Below are 19,992 nucleotides of genomic sequence, written 5' to 3' on the forward strand. Positions count from 1 at the left end.
GTGAGCGCTCATCTGATAGTGAACAACCTGAAGTTTATCTGTATTATAAATTTCAACTGTTTGATGTGACTAACAAACTGCCTGCTTCAACAATCGGTTATACCTACTTGGGTTGTCAGTCAAGACGTGATGAGGTAATTTTACGACGATGTCGTATTGGCCACAGTCGATTTACACATGACTATCTGCTGAAAACGGATGGGGATGGACCCCCCCATGTGTGTCTCTTGCGATGAGGTGTTCACCGTCAAGCATATTCTGCTTGAATGCGTGGACTTATCGCCTGCAAGGGACTGAACTACCTGAGGGAAGTTGATCTGTATCATAAATTGTAACTGTGAAATGTAACAACCATAAATTGTAACTATGAAATGTAACAAACCGCCAGCCTTTAAATTTGATGCTATGACTTTTCTGCTTTTGAATGACAATGTAATCAATAAATGTCTTTGAAACAAAACTCATTCCGAGTATGTACTTACAATATTTACTAATGCAAACTTGTTCCCGTCACTATATGGCTGGAAAAATGCCGATGTGACGTAAAGCTCAACTCAACTCAACTTAAATTTAGTGCTATGACTTTTTCTGTTTTTAAATGACAACGTAATGAATAGATAATTTGGCATTGATTCAATGCTTCTGACACAAACGGAAAATTCACAAACTGCAGAAAAACATATACTATAAGAGCGATTACTGGTACATGTTGCAGACTGCTGGAGAGATCACATCCTGGCAATTCCAGAACACTAATTCTTTTGAATGTAGACCTATGAACAACAGAGTTACGGCCTGTTAAAGAGGAAACTATTTCTGTGGGCACTGGAAAACCAGGACACGGGCTGTGGTGCTAGATTTTACGACACTTCCACCAGCTATCTCACAACTGAAAAAAATGCGCAATCCTCATGTCCCTCACTGTTTGTGGCGTAATTGTGGCGTAACTATTGACTTTTACATAATAACAATGTGAAGCAAAATTGTTCCATATTTTATTATCTACAGTGTGGTACCTTCAAAAAGGAAATCCATTGTGTTTTCGCAGAGCTGTGAACCCTAGAAACATGCGATTTGCCAAAAAATGACCAACTTCCAAGTGCAACAACTCCGACACTATTCAAGATATCGACATGCATTGAACAACCTAAGTAGTCCGGAGTGTGGGCTTTAAAACGATATATAGAACACTATTGTACCATTTGCTGTTCAGGAGCAGCAGATTGTTAAACACAGGCACCGTCAAAAAAGTGCGGAAATGTGCAAAATCGCGAAGGCTGTGTTTGTGTCGTAATGGTGACGTTATTATTGATTTTTTCATAACCATGATGTGAAGCAAAAATGTTTCCCATCCAATTACCCAGAGGATGGTACTTCGAAAAATGAAATACATAGATTTTTCGCAGAGTTGAGACCTTTTTCTTAACCCTATGAAAATGCGTCTTAAAAAATTCACCAACTTTCAAGGGCGATAACTCCAAAACACTTCAAGAAATAAACATGCCTTGAACAAATTAAGGTGTCCAGCGTGTTGGCTTTCCAACGGTGTATCGAACGCGATTGTACTATATGCCGTTCTGGAGAAGAAGATTTTTAAAGACGGGCACCATCAAATCGTGAAAATCGGCAAAAAATTCAGTTTTTTCAAAATAGCGGAAAATTTGACCTGCCGGCCAACTTCCGGTATGTGTTGAATCGACGGGGAATGATGTTGTCTACATTGAGTGAAAATGTGGTCAATCTATCTCTTATAGTTTTTGAGTTATTCAGGTGCAAAGATTTCGACATTTTGGGTTGTCTGCCCTTACCGGAAGCCGCAAGTCGGGATTTTTTCAACATTGTATCAATTTCAGCATACAGGCTATCATCCCTGAAAGTTTCATAAAAATCGACCCAGCGGTTAGGTCAGGGGAGCGGGTACAAAATTTGTACAAATAATAATAATAAGAAGAACATTCGGATAATAATAGTAGGTCTTCCAGACTGTCGTCTGAAGACCTAATAAAAACATTAGTAATTACAATAGGTCTCCTGCTTAGCAGCAAGGAGCCCTAATAATGCACTTGTACAGCGCCTAATGTCCATCGGTTGGCTGCTCAGTGGTGCTTCACAAAATTTGAAATAAATTAAACAGAGTTACTGGTTGAAGAGATAGGTTTTCTAGTCGCGGCGAAATGACTGAACAGAGTCAGCGGATTTGAGAGAGGCTGTTCCACAGAGTTGGAGTCACAACAGAAACAGCCTGGCTAGCTAACTTTGTCCCCGTGACGGGTACACAGAGCTGGAGTTGATCAGATGAACGGAGTCTACGGGCAGGGAGATAGGGAGTGAGGAGGACCTTCAGATAGGCTGGAGCAGTGTCACAGTGCAGAACAAATAAGTGAGAGTTATATCAATGCAACAATCTTGAGGGATATTACACAAGGTGCAATTATCTGGAGATATACTGCGACCGATTAAGAGAATAAATCTGCCAATGTTTACAGTTTCTTTAACTAATTCTGGTTACACGATACACAACATGGGCAGCTTCGTGGTGTTTACATAAAACAGCTGCAACAATGTAAGAGGCAAGATTGTAATGATTTTTCTGTAAAATTAATCTAGATTATTACTGACACCACCAACCATTGTCAACCGTCTATAATGAAAACCTGTGTTAAATGGATGATATATTTCACAGGTCAACAAATATTTTTGAGATTTATAAATGACAGTTATTCAGAATCTAAAGATGCACACTAGTCCGTGAAAGATTAGTCATTCAACCTCTCGACAGATTTTTATAAAGCAACGTAGTTTGGGGTCACATTGCATAAACAAAATTGATAATTCATAGAAAAATATAAAGAAAAATGTAAAGTATTGGCACTGATATATGTAGTATTACATACATTAAATAACATGTAATAACAGTTGACCTGTCGACTTGACATACCACTTAAATACAAGTAGTTCTTAACAGCGGGAGTTAGGTGATGATTTACCCCACTGGGTATACCTTGTAAATTACTAAGACAGATCTGAGTACAATATAGCGGGGGGTTGGCTGCAGTTATTGAGTATCAAGTTATGCCATGGTGATAAAGGCAGAATTTGGATACAGAAACTGGCCACAAATATAGATTGGTATTGTGTAATCATAAAGCCTGGCATTAGAATTGGCTTAAAGCTCGTGGCACATCCACATAGGCGGATCCAGAGGGGGGTGGTTGGTTTGGGGAGGTGTGTGTATGTGCAGGGTTGCGACCCCCTCTTGTGTCCTGAAAGTGTATTAAATGACCATACAAACTCTCGGGAAAATGAAGTGTGCAACCCCCCACCCCCTTCCATTTCTAACCAGTGTGCACCCCCCTTTCTCAAAAAGCTGTACACATCAGCCCCTGACCCATCTCTGCCCACCCCACCGTAAGAGACAGACCCAGTGCTTCACGACAGTAACTCACACTCAACTATCAATAACTCATTTAAATCTCCATAACGGGCTATAATGTTGCACATTTTGAATTTTTATACGCAAACGCCCAAAATACTGTATTATTTGTGCAAATAAATTGACCAAGAAACCCCACAAAGCCAACCCTTTGCGGGGAACCAAAATCCTTTCTACACACAACAGGACTGATTAAAAAAAACCCTATTCAGTAACAAAATTTCCGTTCTGTAAACAAGTACCATGCAACATTTAAACTGGGACATTATATGTCCGCTTCAATCACTTTCATTGTCTCACTGAACTGATATCAACATGTCTATTTTACAGCTACAAATATTATGTTTTAATTTCTACCCTCTACAAATGAGTATTTAAAATATTTATTTTACAGAGTGGAAACGAAATATGTCAAGATATTCATGATTTGAAACAGTTTTTGTTTTCAGTTGTTAGTTGTGACATGTCCCAGAAATGTATGAAATGTTTCATAAACTGGTCAGTTATCACATAATAATAATCATAACAATACTTTTGTGTGGATGTAAAATGCTGCTAGTACACAAATGAAAACTGTCATGTAGAAAACCGACATATTTAGCTAACTTTGTCACATTGTTGTACACAACATACAACACATGAACAGGTAACTTCTATGTCCGCTTCTTTCAGTTCTGTTGTATTGAATTTGTCTGATAAAGTTGATGTGTGATATTTACAAGTTTACACTGGGTCATGTTTAGCTTATTTCTTAGGCCAGGGCTTCATTAATGAGTGATTTCTTGATGTCAGACATGAGGATCTCCTCCCCACTGACTACCTTCATGTTTACTGTGTAGCGACTGATGGGACAGACAGCAAACACAGGGAGAAGATCCTCCTTGAACTCCACATCAACTTTCCCTAAAACAACCGACCTGTCTACGTCAATAAATCCTATTCTACCCCTCCCGACATCCAACACAACGCCATAGTGGAGGGTGGCCTGTGTGCCGGGTGTGACAGACATTGTGTTTCTGTAACACTTCCCCTGCTCCCCCGCCAGATACACCCTGGTACAGACACTCCCCCGGTGTGTGTCACAGCTCCATACACTGACACACCAGGAGCGGCGCTGGTCACAAACAAACCTCCCACTGTCTACCTGGCTCTCCTCCCCCACACCCACCTCCAGGACAGGACACCACCGTCTACCCACCACATCCACCCTGGTGTTGGTCTCCCAGTATCGTGTTGTGTGGGGGACTGGGGTGACACTAGAGGGGGATGGAGGAAGGGGGATAGGGGTAGAGCTACACGTGCCGTACAATCTCTGTAGTCTGCCACTGTCCGTGTGTTGTGTGGCGGGCGGTGAGTTGGCCAGCTCCCCGTCTGTAGTAACATGGCAGTAGCGTGTGTTGGCTCGACCAGCGTCCAGTTGGAGTTTAGGACCTGGAAATATACAATTGTTATTTTATTGAGTTTAGCAACTGTATTTCCTACAATATATCATTGTATTGTTTGTCCCGTGTTGGTGATTCAAAAACAGCGCACTAAATGATCGGCTGTCATTTTCGTCCGTCTGTAAATACAAAGATCCTCGTGCCCTAGATAGTAATAATAACGACATGATACTATCCAGATGGGTATTTAAATTGTTTGACATACATTTCTACATGCATTGGTAAACAAATAAACACTGGTTTAAATACTTTTTTCACCCAGCTGAGTTTGACCTAGTTTGTTGTGACGGCGGTCAGAAATAGACACTACTGCTGCCTAATTATGGGAATATTTCAACATCATTTCACTATAAATCTATAACCATAGATATTCTAAACTCATATCACACAAAATAGTAGAGAATAAGACAGGTAGTATTGCTGTATGGTGATATTTTTACATTTGAGTGTTCAACAGACAGAACGTGAACCGGTAACTTCTACGTCCGCTTCAATCACTGAACACTGTTTTAAGACACTCGCTGTGTGGGGAAGGTAATTGTCCGGTCGTGTGTGTTGATTGAGATACGTATTTGTGAATGACACGGACTACAAACGATTTAATTAAATAAATGATCCAATACAATCACTGTTTCTAATGCGCTCACTAAAATACTGCAGCATAATAATAAATCAATACAATATATAATAAACGCGGAAACGTACATATAAATATTTAACCCTGCTGACTGAAATACACTGTCTATATAGAATGAACTATTTGGGGGGCGTTTGTACGTTACAACTGTAGTGAAACAATTTCAGACAAAGTCAGTATATAGGCATTTCCAACATATTTACTGGTTCTGCAGTTCTCTTAAAACGGCATATAATAAAATATGTTTTGTCACATTCTCTCCTTCTTTTCACCACTGAAACTACTGTTTTAGAAAATAACGCAGTGATTAAAAAGAGGTTTTACAAGTGATGCACATACATACGCCGCACTCATCAATATTCCAACTACAGGCGGACTGTAAATAATGGATTCGTGACCAGACAATCAAATGATCAACAACATGAGCATCGATCTGCTTAATTGGGATACGACGACATGTGTGAACCAAGTCAGCGAACCTGGCCACCCGCCCCGATAGTCGCTTCCTAGCATGGGTTACTGAAGATCGATCATTCTAAGGCGTGGGGAGGCGGTGTAGACTATTTAAAGTACTGGCGGAGATAGAAAAAAAACAAACTGTTTTAGCCTATCACTCAGTATCCCTAAAATTTACACTATTGCAAACAGCATATATCGCAAAAAAACAAATTTCGGCCAAACTGGACCTCCGGTGGAATGCGTAATAGGATATCCAGAAAAGCATGTTTACTCCTAAAATCGGGCAAAACTTACCAATAGCTGCTGAAAACAATAGATCAGACTATAGATGGCGATTAGGTCGCTCAGCCAGGTATGACGACGGACCGTCGACTCACCTGGAATGAAATGCATGTGCTGCGTACGGACACAAGGGGTCATCTCAAAGATGTTTTATGCTTTCTCATGTTGAATCTGTCTCATCTATTGATTAATATCTTACGTGTCTTTCTATCATAAAGTTTATGTTGAGATATATAAAAGAGTACGATACCCATAGAAAAGCTTAAATCAGCCATCGTTTTAAATGTCTCGAAATGTATACGTGGCATGGCCACCCGGTGATCGACAGGACTGCATATTATTTGTAAATTGTTATGACATGCCACTTGCTTCCCCAGGTTATTTCCCCTAAAGGGTTATCTTATTTCAGCTGATATCTCTATCCCCCAGCCCGACCCAAACCACCGTCTGTGACAACCGTCCCCTTGGGCGGTGGGGTAGCCTAGTGGTTAAAGCGTTGGCTCGTCACTACGAAGACCCCAGTTCGATTCCCCACATGGGCACAATGTGTTAAGCCCATTTCTGGTGTCCCCCGCCGTGATATTGCTGGAATATTGCTAACAGCGGCGTAAAGCTAAACTCAGTCAGACAACCGTCCTGACACACCGTTTGAGACGTCCCCTCCTACCTGTTTCTTTTTATAGTGATAGTGAGACTCCATGGCAGCTACATCTTTAATAGTTTCAGCATTAAAGTTATTATTGTTTACGCCAGCTATTGTTTATAATGAAACTTAGTTTAATTTGGAAATTGGCATTTAAAAAGTGTCCTTTGTAATACAATATCGTCGCACACTAATTTGCATAAAGTCATGGTCTGTTTCAAATAGATAGCTTTGGACTTTGAAACAATGCGCCTTGCTCATTTCTGCACTAAACTCTCCTCAGTAAAATCCTATTTCTACGTTTCACATCGCTCTACCACTGAGACTGTAGTTAGGCCGAACTTAGTTCAACATATATTTCACACTTTCACATAATAACTACATAAATTGTAGATATAAATACGAAAAAAGAGGTTGTTTTCTATTTCCGACAGTACTTTAGTGAGTGCGTAAAGCCTTTCCCCGTCAGGGTGAAGGCCTGGGATCGATTCCCCACATGGGCAGCAGTTTGACTCGCTGACTAACTTATAGTTATTTGTCAAAGCTAAAGGTTTGTAAGTTAACTTGGATCTCATAGTTAGGTGTAGAAGGAATATCCAGTGCCTTCATTGTTAGTTACGTTCAACCCGTTGTCATTGACCTGTGGTGATGGTTTAGTAGTGTTTGTTGTCTATCGCTGCACTCCGCAATGATTTACAGGCATATGGCAGAGGTCTGTAAATAATTGAACCTGAACCAAACAATCATGAGAATCCCGAAACTGGGATGCAACGAAATCGACCAAGCCAGGTGGCCGGACAACTCGATCCTTCTTGCGACCTCTAAACCATGACTTGCTGGAAACCAGTTTCTAATCCGGGTCGTCAAGAACTATAGTAGGATGGCTCGCTGATATTTCGTAAAACGCGTGGAGTGTCAGTGACGTAACCAATCGTAAAGCTGTATCCAATAGTGAGTGAAAACTGAACATCCACAAGAAATCTATCTGGCGTAGCGTCTAAATATATTATTTCAAAATGTCTGAATTGGGGGGTTATAATCCTATCACAAATAACGGTATCAAAGATGTCAACATTGTTCTACATTGTAAAATTACAACGGACGTCATTAAAAGGTCGTCATTACTCCTGGCTTCATCGGATTTTGTTACTTTGCATTGTGTGAGGGCCAACCTGTTATTGACCTTTATTCAGTGTGTAGTCAATTTAGTGATATATATTATTAGGATACAACAAATGTGATATCGGATATGTGTATTTTGCCGAGCAAGTTACTTATTTCATGAAAGGGGGCGGTGAGGTAGCCTAGTGGTTAAAACGTTCGCTCGTCACGCCGAAGACCCGGGTTCGATTCCCCACATGGGCACAATGTGTGAAGTCCATTCCTGGTGTCCCCCGCCGTGATATTGCTGGAATATTGCTAAAAGCGGCGGAAAACAAAACTCACTCACTACTTCATGAAAACCTCAGAGAAAACTATGTCTGCTGAGCAAAGTTACACTCTCCTCCATCAGAGGTCTGTATGGCGTACTCAGAATGATCAAGATTTACTTACAGATGACAGCACTGCGGTCCTCTCTTATGGTGTGCATTGTAACATAGCCTGTTAAAGAAGAGGTTAAAACATCACATTTGTTTCTGAACAAAGATAAGGTGTGAAAACATACATACATACATACATGCATGCATGCATGCATGCATGCACGCACGCACGCACGCACGCACGCACGCACGCACGCACGCACGCATACATACATACATACATACATTGTTTTCCCTCGATCATCGTGTCACAAGTTGATGCTCATCACAGATAATTGTTTTAACGTCAACATCAACAACATCAACAACAGTGTAATACAGGTGGGAATCGTCAATTTAAATGACCTGGACACTTCAAGCATGCAGTTGTTGAAAACGCTATTTATGATGAACAAGAGATTCCATTGGATCCTCAAGACAAAATAGCAGAGAAACTTTATGAGCGGATTGATAACAATCAGTGAGCATACCCGGTGTTTGAGAACAGAGAAAGAATGTCATTCCCTACTGGTAGATCCGTGACTCACACAAGAACGAAAATAATATCAGAGTGTACATACCTTTCACGGTAATACCACGTGGAATTGTCTCACTGGGGATGAATCCTCCGATTATGAGCTAAAAATAAAGGTGTAACATATTGATACGTTAATGCATAAAAACTGCTTTGAAAAAGACTTAAATTCAGAGAACCCATATTCAGATATTATTGATGGTGTCTGTGTGTTTATCCAGGTCCAGGCCAAAAATACTTGTGACTGAGATTTGGAGTTATGACCTAGATACCTTTATGTTACAGAACTTGCACTCAGTTAACCCCCTGGCTGCCGAGTTTTTTTTCAGGCGCACATTTTCATACGCTTTGAAAAGTGAACGTTGTGCGAGAATTGCTCTCGCGTGGTCCTGGATCTACGTAAGGCTATAAAATTACACAGAAATGTAGAATATTAAATTTCCTATCCGTTGGTATAAATATAAGTGCAACTACCTTGGCGGTTTGAGAAATAGACCTTGCTAAATGTTGTCCAAATTTTTGTTATGCGTTAAAAACAGTAAATTTCTCCGCTTTTTATCGCGCACCGATAAAAGCACTGTGCTACGAATTTTTTAATGGGGCATCTTTACGGAAAGTGTGAGCGAAGAAAATACAGCCTGATATCTGAACGACATAAGTGTATATGAATTGGGTTTATGTGCTTGTGCATAACGTTATACGCTCAACATTAAAAATGACTCGCAATAAATGTCAAAAATGTATTTTCTTCTATGACGTCAAACGACGACAGAGAGGTCATACACGTATAATGATAAGGGGGCATAACTCCGTTATGCGTAACACTAGGTCAATGTAACTCAGATCACTTGGAGAGAATTTGTTGTGGATACGGACGCTATATTTTCGTTATTTTATATTCATGGTGAACCACACTATTCCAATTCAAAGTTCCCCAATGTGAACGGATGCGCTTTGGTAGTTTCACAATTTATAAGAAAAGATGACAACGTATTACATGTGAAAGCACGTAATAGCGATTTGAATGGCCCTATCCGATATATAAGTTAGTTCTTAGATTCCCATATTCTCCTGTTTGTGTAGATGTAATTTGACTAATTTTGCATCGTTATTACCAGAGTACTAGCCATATCTTCAAATGTAACGAAATTGCTGAAAATAATACAACATTTTAGTTGACGTCATCGCTTGTTTTATGCATTTTGCGACGTCGGAAAAAAAAGACGACATTGGTATGCTGATTAGTATATATCTCTACTTAATTTCCATTAATTGTATAAAAGGTCTAGACTTCTATGTCAGAATTTAACACTCTTTAGACAAAACATAAAATGACTGATTTTTCCATTTAAATAGTGTCCTGAATATATCAACAATTAGACAGTTTGACAGCGTATCTTATTGTGAACAACACGCGCACCTGTTTGGCATCAATTTAACGTAAATAAAAATAATATTTCACAACACCCGAATATTTTGTTTGGGATAAGAATTGTGTTTGTTTATGATTATGAAGCTATTTCTCTTCATACGAATGCAATGAAAGATGCAAAAAGATAGCTTTTTATATATGGAACTATATATTAGAATATGGATATAAGATTTGTCCGAATTAACACATGAGATGGTATATATATTTTTCAACAATTTTCGTATAAATATAGTTAGAGTTTGATATCCTGTCATCACAATATTATTTAATCGAATATGAATTGAATATATTATCGAAAACAATGATAGAGAATCATAAAACGTTTCCAACAAACGCGCACCTTGCCGATCTATATGCATCATTCTTTTGTCTATAAAACGACACAAAATTATGCAATGAACAAGACAATTCCTTTAAATATGTGTGCATATACATTTCATACCATATATAAATCATTGTCATTAATATTATCAGTTTTGCATATAAGGTTGAATTATATCACCGTTCATTAACCTGTTCATATGAAATTGCAATATTAGTCCAAATAAATTGAATATTGTACATCATAGGAACTAAAGTAGTTGCAGTTATGGCTACGTTTGATCTTCTAACACTTGTGTAAAGGTTTAGAATATGGTGTATTGCAATAAATATGTCAATTTCTTATGTAAATATGATTCAAACAATCAAAAACTTTCAAAGAATAAAACACCGTAAACCCTATATGCACGTATGATATGATATTGAACAAGGCTAAATGTAGATACTGAAGTCAGTTTCATGAAAAAGTATCCGAACTATCCGCAAAATATACATCATAATACTGACAGTGTAATCGGAAGGATATGGCGATTGTGTTTACTCTTGTTCAACCGACCTTCACCTCAAAGAAATTGCCTAATATGTAGAACAATGTTGACGTATGACATCACTACCGCTGACCGATTTCTTACAAAATGGCGGCTTTGCTGACAAGGGTACACAGGATTTTGCGAGGACCCTTCCACTGATTCAGGGATCGTTTGTACATAAATATGAGATGTAAGTAATCAGAATGATTCTGACTATCTGTGTATTGTTATATGTTTTTATCGTTTTCACTATACGTAAGAGAAAAGGACAGAAATGCAGATAATTACCGTTGTCGTTCTGCGTGATTTGGCGTCAGTCATGGCGTCACGCTGCACGGAAACTTTGACAATTTCTTATGAATTATCAAATCATTGCATTGTATCTATTTATAATTTCCTATTTCTTGCTACGATACTCTTTCCATGTATATTCTAAAGGTATTGAGCCATTGCAAGCAATGAATAGACGGATGAATGTTGAAAAATTTCAGAAAATGCTACGCAGTGTAAAATCGGAATTTGTCTTTGTTTACATTTCACACAAACGCAGTCTTTCAAGCACAGCGTTCGTTTTCACACCCAATATGTTTCGTCTCATTTTATCTAGACAGTTATTATTGGTGACACAGACCAGTTTCAAATTGATTCTAAAATGTATGGGGAATTCAGTGATGCATTTTTCGAAGCTGAATATGAAATATACGTGATGTAATAGGCGTCTCAATACCGGCCTTCGCGAAACGTGATTTTGTAAACACTATCCAATATGGCGGAAAGCGCTCTACGGTGTTCGTGTAAGTGCATTTTCGAAAACATCCCAACCGATTCTAGATTCATCGGCAACGTTTCAGAATTATAATTAGCGATTTCATGTAAAACTGATATCAGTGATCATAAATATGTTATTTTTGAAATTCAATACTCACAGTAATTATCCGATTTTCACATTTCAAAACATACAGCAAATAACGCTGTGAATCGCGATTTCATACTGTGTCAAAAATGTCGCCATTTTCGATGAAGCCTATTTTGAAAGGTCATTTTCAGCACTTGAGCTTTGTCTAAAATAATAGTGGATGGTATCAAGAAACAGGAAATTTCCCGCAGAATTCGAAACTGTGAAGTGTATTTGTGTGCGTGGGATATTTTGATTTTTATTCGACTTCAAATTGAGGGTTGAAGGGGAAGGACATATATGTCCCTGTGGCATCCAGGGGGTTACATTGTTTACCAGCCATAGTGCATTTAACACAATTAATAGTGACAACATAGGTAGATAAACTTGCAAGTTAAACTATTCCTCAACTAGATTTAACAGGAAGTGTAGCACGAAGAAGATCCTGATGCCTAATACGTTTGTTCGCATGGGGTTGCTCATAAAAAAACATTGTAAATAACTGTAATAGGTTATCATTCATTGATAAAAAACAACGTCCAGTAGAATGTTGTAAACAGAAATGGTGCCAAACAAAAGATACAGAAGGGTTAACAATAATCGAAACACGACACCGTCTCTTTGGTATACGATATCAGTAGCAGGGCATAGCTCATGTCCATTAGACAAGACAATCAAATTTGTTTGGTGCATCTACGGAATTGATACCAAAATGCCAGAACAGTTGAGAGTCGATAATTCCAAACACGACTGTATGAGCACACCATCCGACCCCGGCGTCCAGATACACCCTGTATTGCTTCCACCTCACAGGCTCGCCCAGCTTGGTGTACACAGTTTGTATCAATGCAAGGACGTAAGGTCCCATTGCAGAAGGATACTTACGCCACCCTTCTTTTAATGCCTGTCCTAGTCTCATGTTAATGAGTAACAATGAATTTGTTTTGACTGACAGCAACAGAGTAAATATTTTGTTGCTATCTTCACTAACATAATATTGACACTCTAAATATTTCCCTGATATTTCACATAAATGCATCTTCGGAATCTATACCACGCTGCCAGAGCAACAACACAATGCCCATGAAGATCCGAGAACAAAACATTAATAGGCAAAGGACTAAATATTCAGTTCTTATTCTTACAAACATAACATTTACTCCACATGTATTTTCTCTGGTATATAATATAAATGTCAACTTACAGGCTTCAGCTTCCTCATTCTGCTTTTCTGTCTGTGACCTGTGTTCCTCTCTTTCCTTCTTAATTGTCTCCTGCACGAAACACATGAACCTCATACATGCACCTAGTTGGAACATTTGATGAATATTCACGAAAAAACACTTCTGCTTCATTTTAATATATTATAAAAGTAAGATATGCTTTCAGGACAAGTTCACATAATATTTAATTTGTTGCAGCTAAGGGGAAGTTCTATCTTGATAAATAGCCATTATATATGATCAAATTCCCACGTTTTCTACCGTCTGACATTTTGTTTGTCTAAATAAAAACACACGCACGCACATATATGTTTGAGTATATATAGAGACTATATTTACTTTCACATGACATTACAAGATGCAGTATAGAAGTTGGGTTGACGTTTCCTGATGAGAACCAATCCATGTACCTATGATTATCATTATTAATATAAAGTCAAATACAAATAGTATAAGGTTTCGTTTTGCAAACAACATATTACCTCGTTGGCTTGTCGTTCTCTCAATGTCATCGTCATCAACTCTGAAAAAAATACAGACCTGATCTATTAAATTTGTCATTGGCAATTGACTTTCTATTTACAAAGTATATTAACAACTGAACCAATTAAACGAATTATATTCTTTGGATACGTGTTCCGTTACTACAGATTAACAGGCACTCTGTTTTAAGTAAAGCTATTCAAATTGGATGAGTCATAAAAGTAAAGACTCAATTCAGTAAGTCAAACTGGTCCATTCTCGTGAGTATTATCTAAACGTAAATTGTCTTTATATATATTCACCTTGTGAAGTAGGCTGAGAATCTGGAATATGATCCATGTTGAGACTGGAGGCGAGACCACCAAATGTGTTGATAAGTTCCTCCAGGGCTCTCTGACCTTGAAAGGTAAGAAGGATTCTCGTGGCTCGTGTGTCATCTTCTGGAAGCTTCATCTTCAGATTTTCATCACATTTCGTCTGCAGTACATCTGTGAGAGTAATCAGCTCATCTCGTCTTGTAGATTCAAGTGTTCTCTGGGTGTAGTCTATCGTTGATACTATAGAAGTATGGACGCCATGTAAAGTGTCATACCATTCTGTATGGGGACTGTAGACTCACTTGAATTTCCTCGATGAGTTGTCTCTGTCGATGAAGCAGCTTTGCAGCAACACCTTTGCAAACTTTAGTCGCAACTTGTTCCAGTCTTCTCTGTGTAGTTCGCAGTTCAGTTTGGTGGCTTGTGACAGTTTTCATCCTGCCAGTGACATCTTCCAATTTAAGTTGCTGTTTCTTCACTTGTTCCTCCAGCTGACCCTTCGCTACGTCATAGGCCTGATACAGGTCTTCATTCTTGTGATCTTTGTGGGCCCCATGCACACATATAAGACAGACTGTCTTCTTACATGTGTGGTCATACAGCTGCAGTTTGTTGTCAGGGTGGTCTCTGCAACTAGCCTCCTTCAGCCACTGCCTCTTAGGGATATTCGTTGACTGGTCAATCTCAGTCACTCTGTGATTTCGATTCCGTTTCGGCGTGTCGTGGTGTTTATGGCAGTCGGAGCAGAGCTTGTCATCACATTCGTGACAGTACACCACTGCCTTTGCATCATGATCCTCATCGATGTAGCTGCATTTCATCTCACCATCAACGTTGACTTTATAGGCAGCTTCATTGCGCCTGACATGATCTACCGTTGTCTTCTCCATGGTGAAGTCAAGGCCACAGGAAGGACAGTGTATGCAATTCTCTTCCGCCTGTGTAGCTTGGTGATCAAGGCATGGCTTGCAGGCAGAATGAAGGCATGGAAGAAGACGAAGCTGACTCCCATCACAACATGACTGAGTTGAAAATTGGCACATTCTCTCCCCAGAACCTGGTGGCAGAAAAGTAACACATCAGGGATAAAAATAAATCGAACAGATATAGGGTAATTTACTCAAGCTTGCATTATTCTTTAGGATGTCATCGTGTTTGTAACCATTTTAGTTATAAGAAAGGCTGTTCCTTCACCCATTTGCCCTGCATGTTGGACTTGCTCTGTATTGTCCATCCTGTCTGGAGACTGTGACCTTGGAGCACCCACTAGAGCATCGTATGCCTCCTGTTCGTCTCGTAATCTCTGTAACGACGATTATCACTGCATCATATACACCTGTCAAGGACTTATCACATGTGTTGTAATGCATTTTAGTTCTAGAAGTTAATTCTAATTTCAGTTAAATTGTTGCTGTTGTAAAAGTGTAAAAACATACACATAATACAAGATTACATTCCCACCTTTTCTAACGTCTCACATCTTGCCCGACTGTTCTGCAAGTCCTTGTTTAAGTTTGATAACTGCATCTTCACTGAAATGGGAAAGGCCAAGGATCATCATTCAGGACATTGATATTTTGTTTCACAGTTAGACTGGTATATGGTACAATATATTTGATTGTAATAGACAACCCATTTTTAACCAGTCATTGAACATCCACCATTATCAAAACATATATGTAAAACCATCTTGCAAGTTATACCATACTTCATTTCCTAACAGAAAACGTAAGTACCTTCAATAAAATAAATAATCAATGTTTCATTACATAGGAAAGCATCTCCTCCTTTTGAAGGTCCTGATTCGGAGATGGCCCGTTCATGTTAAAACTGCAGAAGGAGGCATGATTCCCCATATGGGTACAATGTGAGATATTGCTGGATTAATATTGCTAAAAGCGGTGTAGAACTCAACTCAATAACTAACTCATGGGCATGAAACTCGAACAGTCTGTTCATAAAAGCAATGTGTTTTAGCTGTCAAGGCCTCAAAGTGAAATGTTGCAGGAATGGCGCAAAACAAAAGATGAAAATGGTAATCGAAACACAATACAGATTGTTCAGTATACCATACCTCCAGGAGGGCAACACTCATGACGAGTCGGTTGTCCACGAGGCAGTCACATTTGGTTAATGCTACGGAATCGATAACATGCTGCCAGAGCAACAATGGTGACTGCGAAGATCCGAGTTAGAATTGATCATCAGCAATCCACGCTTGCCATAAGAGGCGAGTAGCCGGTTTGAAGATTACACCAAAAATACCTTCGATAGGCAAAGGACTAAATATTTTGTTGGTATATTCACTGACATAACATTTCCTCCACATTTTTGTTCTCTGGTATATGATATGAATGTCAACTTACAGGCTTCAGCTTCCTCATTCTGCATTTCCATCTGTGACCTGTGTTCCTCTCTTTCCTTCTTAATTGTCTCCTCCAGTTCAGCCTGGTCCAGGTACTTTTGTAGATTTTGATCCTCAAGTCTCTCCACTGACTGAAAAGAAACGTGAACGACCGGTAAAACACATAGAACTTCAAACATACACGTTGTTCGAGCATCTTATGAATATTCATCAAAAGAAAACACTTCTTCTTTTGTATAAACGTTGAGGTTGTTGAAAATGTAAGTTTAGTATTCACTACCATTTTATTATATTACAAAAGTACTTCATGCTTGCAAGACAAATTCCCGCAATATTCAGTTTGTTGCAACTAAAGGAAAGTTCTCTCTTGATGAATAGCCATATAAGATTAAATTCCCACCTTTTCTAACGTCTCACATTTGACTCGGGTGTGCTGCAAGTCCTTGCTTAAGTTTGACAACTGCATCTTCACTGAAATGGGAAAGGCAAAGGATCATCATTCAGGGCATTAATAAATTGTTTCACAGTCGGTATGGTATATATACTACAACCAAAAAGTATGGGAATGCCCTAACATTTTATAGTTATAAAGAACTTAAACGTGGTGAGGTCATTCATACTCTCAGGTAAATGCAACCTTTTGTGTGCTTAATGGGCACTTTAAACGACATGTTAAAACTTGCAGTGAAGCAACTGATTCAATATTCGTTGCGTTTGAGTGAAATGAAACCTTTTCAAAAACAACGAAAAGCAAGGGTTCTGAAACACACCATAACCATGTTTGATTCAAACCCCCAAGCACAGCCTAGTGCATGTGGAACACAGACTTCCCATGCAGCTTGTGGCAACTGGGCACTGGCAGTTGTGAATCTCAAAGTACAATGTTGCAAACAGGAACGGTGCAAAACGAAAGACGAAAATGATAGTCGAAACACAATACAGTCTCGTCAGTATACGATATCTTTAGAAGGATAACACTCATGACGATTCGGTTGTCCACCAGACTGTCACATTTTGTTAATGGTACGGAATCTATACCACGCTGCCAGAGCAACAACACAGTGCCCGTGAAAATCCGAGTTAGAATCGATCTTCGGTTCGATGTTTGGTTGATACACAAAAACAAAACGTTGATAGGCAAAGGATTAAATATTCAGTTGTTATTTTCACCACCCTAACCTTTACACCAAATGTAATTTCTCTGATATATTACATAAATGTCAACTTACAGGCTTCAGCTTCCTCATTCTGCTTTTCTATCTGTGACCTGTGTTCCTCTCTATCCTTCTTAATTGTCTCCTTCAGGTCAGCCTGGTCCAGGGACTTTTGTTGATTTTGTTCCTGTCTCTGCACTGACTGGAAAGAAACGTGAACGATTGGTAAAATACACATACACATACACATACATGGGACACCTTACGTGTTGAAACACAATTGCGAAATAATTGAAAATTGCATTTTAGTATTCAATACCATTTTGAAAAATTATAAAAGTAACACATGTTTGCTGACAAATTATCACAATATTCAGTTTGTTCCAACAGTAAGGCAGTTCTCCCTTGATAAGTAGCCAGGATTGTGCTGTAACTTACAGAGCGCAAGTCGGCTATCTCTCCATCTTTCTCAGCAAGTACCTCTTTATACCGGTCTTCCATTATGTCTACGTTAACATAGACGAGATCTTCATCACCTGAATAAGAAGAATTAAATGATTCATGATATCGATATGTCCTGATATCTCAAATGGGAAAAGTAAAATGTGAAAGGTGAACTGGCTATTTGTATTGATTCAATATAGAAATCAACATTCAATATTTTCTCAAAGGAGCCACCTGAAACATTTCAAAGTGCATGAAATTATTTCGTAGAAATGTGTCCTGGATTCGAATACCTTCTTCAGCTGCAGTAGCATCAAGTTGTGCCTTGATAAATGGCTGTGACGTATCAAGGGCAGCGCACAATGCCTTGTACCCTTCGACTCCTTCTTTCTTCAGAATCTCGAGGAACAACTGGCATCGTCGTTCTGGTGCAGCTTGTCTACATCTATCATAGTCTGCCTGTCTGAAGATACACATGATTCTTCTCTGATAATTTCAAAGTCAATACGGCCAGGATTAATTGGTTGGTTGGTTTTGTAATGCCGCACTCAGCAATAGTCCATCTGTACGGTGGCGTTCTTGAAATAATCGCGCCTGAGCTAGACAATCAACAACATGAACAATAGGGATACGATGACATGTGTCAAGTCAATGAGCCTGACCACCCAATCCCGTTAGTTGCCTCCTACGACACACATGGGTTGCTGAAGACCAATTCTAACCCGGATCTTAAACAAATAAAGTGGCAATAGGAAATAAAGTGCAGTTGAGCCTTACCTGTCCAATGCTCCACTCGCTGACAGCCACAGTTGGTCGCAGAAGACAGGAGACGGTTCTGGATGGATGTTCCACACCTCTCCGTCAGCCCAGAACTTTCAGACCTAATATACCCAACTGAGGGAGACACCCCCTGCACAAAGTACAACATGTCACATGCAAACAAACAAAGCATCCTGTCAGGGCTATCAGCGTCACATGTTAATGAGCAGCCTTGACATCACTTGCGTAAGAAGCGAAGTGCAGTTATCTCCAAGTAGAACTTGTGATCGGTACACTTATGCGTGGCAAATCAGTTTTTTATTTCTAAACTCATTAAATGCACTTTCTTGCTATTGCATTTTAGTTCAATCGGTCACTTGGCGTCCAGCAAAAACTACAACTCTGGCTAGCGGATACTACCTTTAGTGCAGGACATGCTTGTCCTTGTGGGTATATAATTTTAGAGGCTGCTTTCGCCATTACCACTGTATGGAATCAGAGGATAGTCAAGGTTGGGTATTGTTTAAAGCCAACGTGTTTATTTTTATATGTTGTGCAGTCCACGTGTGTACCACGCTAACGAGAGGCAATGTGATCTCATCAGCTGACATGCTCCTTATATCTATTGTGTCTGAAAGGGAACGCACACTGTTATTGTTCGAATAAATTGGGGCGAATGAATGTCGTTTTGACTGGTTTAATGACAGGTAATGTGATAGAGCTGCTATACGCTCGAAAGGAAAATGGACTCTTCAGTTTGACCTGGCTAGTTCACACACCATGCGAGTTCAGGCAATCCACCTCTCAGAGGATACTGTTGAGTGTACAATGTGTTAGGGTATTCAGATCCAATAATTCCTTACACGGAGCATATACTGACTGAAAAAACTAAGCTACTCCTTGTTACAGCCGTGATTTCACGTTATCTTCATAGTTCAGAGTTAATGCAGAACGTTGTTCATATGTAGAGGCAGGAGACAGATAGGTCACTCTGACCTACCGATATCCAGTTATCATGCACACACCACATCATTGTGTGGTATATAGTTCGGACATCTGGAATCAGTTCAACAGCAGCTTTGATTTGTTTTGAGGCGAACCTCCTCGACCATACCATT

General features: G+C 39.3%; 3 protein-coding genes across 3 annotated transcripts; all 3 read right to left on the bottom strand.

The window, feature by feature from the left end:
- Positions 1–4,035: 4,035 nt before the first annotated feature.
- LOC124275196 lies at positions 4,036–9,132 on the bottom strand. Its single transcript, XM_046710684.1, has 3 exons — positions 8,998–9,132; positions 8,451–8,498; positions 4,036–4,864 (listed from the first exon to the last, which is right to left on the bottom strand). The coding sequence occupies exons 2-3, from the start codon at positions 8,485–8,487 to the stop codon at positions 4,185–4,187; spliced, it is 717 nt and encodes a 238-aa protein (XP_046566640.1). The 5' UTR covers positions 8,488–8,498; positions 8,998–9,132; the 3' UTR covers positions 4,036–4,184.
- A 3,426-nt stretch (positions 9,133–12,558) lies between these two features.
- Positions 12,559–14,416, bottom strand: LOC124275197. Its single transcript, XM_046710685.1, has 3 exons — positions 14,138–14,416; positions 13,835–13,875; positions 12,559–13,403 (listed from the first exon to the last, which is right to left on the bottom strand). The coding sequence occupies exons 1-3, from the start codon at positions 14,286–14,288 to the stop codon at positions 13,155–13,157; spliced, it is 441 nt and encodes a 146-aa protein (XP_046566641.1). The 5' UTR covers positions 14,289–14,416; the 3' UTR covers positions 12,559–13,154.
- Positions 14,417–14,421: 5 nt separating this feature from the next.
- LOC124275194 (protein PML-like) lies at positions 14,422–18,651 on the bottom strand. The gene is made up of 8 exons (XM_046710681.1): positions 18,409–18,651; positions 18,110–18,207; positions 17,747–17,873; positions 16,918–16,988; positions 16,519–16,648; positions 15,614–15,684; positions 15,347–15,455; positions 14,422–15,209 (listed from the first exon to the last, which is right to left on the bottom strand). The coding sequence occupies exons 1-8, from the start codon at positions 18,590–18,592 to the stop codon at positions 14,422–14,424; spliced, it is 1,578 nt and encodes a 525-aa protein (XP_046566637.1). The 5' UTR covers positions 18,593–18,651.
- Between the last annotated feature and the right edge of the window lie 1,341 nt (positions 18,652–19,992).

This window comes from Haliotis rubra, unplaced genomic scaffold (genome assembly GCF_003918875.1).
Source record: "Haliotis rubra isolate DU_JTF1 unplaced genomic scaffold, ASM391887v1 Scf1992, whole genome shotgun sequence".
Taxonomy (NCBI): domain Eukaryota; kingdom Metazoa; phylum Mollusca; class Gastropoda; order Lepetellida; family Haliotidae; genus Haliotis; species Haliotis rubra.